Source organism: Cyprinus carpio, chromosome A5 (assembly GCF_018340385.1).
Source record: "Cyprinus carpio isolate SPL01 chromosome A5, ASM1834038v1, whole genome shotgun sequence".
Classification (NCBI taxonomy): domain Eukaryota; kingdom Metazoa; phylum Chordata; class Actinopteri; order Cypriniformes; family Cyprinidae; genus Cyprinus; species Cyprinus carpio.
The window spans coordinates 3,486,723-3,490,690 of NC_056576.1; the positions used below are offsets into that span (position 1 = coordinate 3,486,723).

At 45.4% G+C, this 3,968-nt stretch overlaps 1 protein-coding gene across 1 annotated transcript; it reads left to right on the forward strand.

Moving 5' to 3' along the window:
* Nucleotides 1-875: 875 nt before the first annotated feature.
* Nucleotides 876-3,526, forward strand: LOC109053230. Its single transcript, XM_019070655.2, is given in 2 exon segments — nt 876-1,796; nt 1,799-3,526. Coding segments are annotated over 2 exon segments (2,466 nt in total). The 5' UTR covers nt 876-1,058.
* The last annotated feature ends 442 nt before the right edge of the window (nt 3,527-3,968 follow it).

The window sequence follows — 3,968 nt, forward strand, 5'->3', positions numbered from 1 at the left end:
GCTGTGAGTGTGTCTGCTACCGAAAATAATGTCAGTAAAAGCCAACCTGAGAAGAAACCTTTTGCAGCCAAGTCAGCAAGTGTTTTTCAAAGTCCCTGTCTTTACTGCCAGAAGAACCATGCACTGAATGCGTGCAAACAAGATTCGAGAACAGCCTCTGAAAGAAAGAATTCAGTTCCTGAAAACGAAAGGACTTTGTTTTGGGTGTCTGACGGCAGGTCATATGTCCAAGGACTGTAAAAAAAGGGCCTCTTGTCCAGATTGTTCATTCAACACCCAGCTATCTTGCATGTGGTTAAGGAAGATGCTTCATCAAAGAACAACAGTGCAAACAACACGTCACAAAGCACGAGTGAAGTCACAAGCGCTCTCGTGTCTGCAGGGTGCAAAAAAGGTGACCATACTGGGGCCGGGAACAGTGAGTGTATTCTTCCCATCGTACCTGTGAAGATAAAACACAAGAAAGACACAAAGATAATTAAGACCTATGCTTTCTTGGATAAAGGAAGTACAGCGACTTTCTGCACTGAAGAATTGGCGAAGAAGTTGAATATGCGGGGCAGAAAGACAGATTTTCCAGAAAGAAGATGTGACGACAGACGAGAACAGTCGCAACATGACAAACAGTTCATGCATACGGTGACAACATCAGCTCAGCTCGTGGATGGTCACTTCTGCATTAAGTTGCCTTTGAAGGATAACAAGGTGAAGGATGCCATGCAACCGTGGTATTGCTGAACAGAGGCTTAACTATTTGAAGAGGAAGTTCAGTAGGAATACAGATTTCTTTCAAGAGTACAAGGCTTTTATGGAAAACATACTGGAAAAATGGCTATGCAGTAAGGATTCCAGAAGAACAGTTGATTCGCAGTGATGGAAGAGTATGGTTCATTCCACACCACGGGGTTTACCATCCAAAAAAGAGGAAACTCAGAGTCGTCTTTGACTGTGCGGCAACTTACCAAGGTGTGTCTCTAAATGACCAGTTGTTGCAAGGGCCTGACTTAACTAACACCCTCATCGGAGTTTTGTTGAGATTCAGACAGGAGCCTGTAGCCATGATGGCAGATATAGAGTCCATGTTTTACCAGGTGCGGATTCCAGACACGGACGCGGATATGCTACGCTTTCTCTGGTGGCCAGGTGGTAATCTGAATGTGGAAGCTGAAGAGTACAGAATGTGTGTGCATTTGTTTGGTGCTACATCATCTCCTAGTTGTGCGTCGTATGCATTAAGAAGAACAGCGGAGGATGCAGCATCAAAGAGTACGCTAAAAGCCACACAGACAGTCCTCAAGAACTTCTATGTGGACGACTGTTTGAAGTCAGTAGCCACAGAAGATAAAGCCGTTGCTCTTGTGAGGGAGCTGATGACGTTGTGCGCCAGTGGTGGTTTCCATTTAACCAAGTGGGTCAGCAACAGCAGAGCCCTGCTGGGCTCCATTCCTGACCACGAACGAGCGGCTGAAGTCAAAGATCTCGTTTTGGAGCATGAGGAGTTACCAGTGGAACGGGCATTAGGCATGCAGTGGTGTACAAGTTCTGACAGCTTCAGGTTCAAAATACATCTGCCGGACAAGCCATGCACAAGACGGGGCATTTTATCTGTAGTCAGTTCGGTGTATGACCCAATGGGTTTTTTGGCACCACTCCTATTACCCATCAAGCTCATTTTAAGAGATCTCTGCCAAGAGAAGAAAGGTTGGGACGAAGAGATCCATGAAAAGGAATGTCGGACATGGATGAAGTGGCTGACAGACTTGGACAAGCTTTCAGAACTCCGTCTGAACAGATGTTTTTAAACCCCCTGAATTTTGGGCGCACAAATGCTGCTCAAATACACAATTTCTCAGACGCTAGTCAAGATGGATATGGCGTTGTGTCGTATCTCTTAATGACAAATGACCGGGGTGAGAAACATGTATCATTCTTGATGGGAAAGTCCAGAGTCGCTCCACTCAAACAGATCACGATTCCGAGAATGGAGTTGACAGCAGCAATGGTTGCAGTCAGATCAATCGGGATGTTGAAAAAAGAACTTGAAGTTCCCCTGATGGAGTCGGTCTTTTGGACGGATAGTACAACAGTACTAAAGTACATTAAAAACGATGCCCTTCGTTTCAAGACGTTTGTAGCCAACCGTGTCTCTTTCATTAGTGAAGTGACTACATCTTCTCAGTGGAAGTATGTCAACACCTCACAAAATCCAGCAGATCAGGCTTCCAGAGGTTTGAAGATCCAGAGCTTCATGGAAAGTAAGAGCTGGTTTCAGGGGCCTAGTTTCCTGCGAAAAGAAGTTGAATGGCCGAAACAACCTGAACAGTGGCCGTACCTGACGGAAGATGATGTTGAGGTGAAGACATCTGCTGCAGTGTCATGCACAAACTCAAACGAGTGCACAGATCCACTGAATCAGCTCTTTGAGTATTACTCCAGTTGGCATAAGCTAAAAAAGGCAGCAGCCTGGATTTTGCAATTGAGAAGGATGTTGCAGCACCTGAGTGAGAAGAGAAAAGAGTTTGAGCAGAACGTACAGCAGAATGAGAATGATCCAGAGAAATGCAGATCTATAGTTGAACAGCAAATGGTGATGTACAAGAAAAACCTTGAAAAAAGAATACTTAACGTGGAAGGTCTGTCCAGAGCTGAAATTGAACTGGTTAAATACAGTCAGAGACAAACTTACATGGAGGAGATTATATATTTTTGGACGGCAGGCTCCCGTGTGAAAAAGAGCAGTTCTATCTTTAAGCTGGATCCATACTTGCAAGAGGATGTGTTGAGAGTAGGAGGACGTTTGAACAGATCGGCGATGCCTGAGGAGGCCAAGCATCCTGCCATTCTGCATAAACAGCACAGAATAGCTCACCTCATTCTCCACCACATTCATCAAGAGTGTGGACATGGAGGTAGGAACCACGTCTTAGCCATATTGCGACAACGGTATTGGATACCAAGAGCCAATGCAGCAGCAAGAAAAGTGATTTCAGAGTGTAACCTCTGCAGAAGACTGCATGCCAAGGCAGGAGAGCAGAAAATGGCGGATCTGCCTCAAGACCGTCTGCTCCCTGACAAACCACCCTTCACCAACACAGGTGTAGACTATTTTGGACCTTTCGAGGTCAGAAGAGGACGTGCAAAGGTTAAGCGTTATGGAGTGCTCTTCACATGTTTAACTGTCAGGGCAGTGCATATAGAAGTGTTAAATTCTGTTGGAGATGATTTTTGTTTTAGTGGATTATTGCGTTTTGAGGCAGTGAGTGTTAGAGTGTCAATTATTCGTTCCGACAATGGCACCAACTTTGTTGGTGCTGAACGAGAGCTGCGTGAAGCATTGGCAGAGCTGGATCAGTCTCGTATCAATGAAGTCATGATGAGAAAGGGTGTGCAATGGATTTTTAACCCGCCTGCTGCATCTCACCACGGCAGTATCTGGGAGCGTCAAATTCGTACAGTGAGAAAAGTTCTGAGCTCTGTTGTGAAGCAACAGCTCTTAGAAGATGAAGGACTACACACTCTTATGTGAAGTTGAGAGCATCATCAATGGGAGGTTTTTAACCACGAACACAGATCACCCCAATGACCTCGAACCGCTGACGCCGAACCATCTGCTCGCATTGAAAACACAGCCTAGTTTTCCACCTGGTGTGTTCACTAAGGATGATGTCTACGCCCGCAGGCGCTGGAGACAAATACAATATATGGCGGATCTGTTCTGGCGAAGATGGACTCACGAATACCTACCACTTCTGCAAGAACGACAAAAATGGCTCGGCTTAAAGAGAAGTTTCAAGGTTGGAGATGTTGTCCTTGTCGCAGATTCATTCCTGCCAAGAAAACTCCTGGGTGTTAGGCAGAATTAAGAGAGTGATGCCCGACTCCAAAGGCATTGTCAGAAGTGCTGAAGTTCAGACAAAGACCAGCATCATTCAAAGACCCATAATTAACTTTGTTTGTTGCAGGGAGAA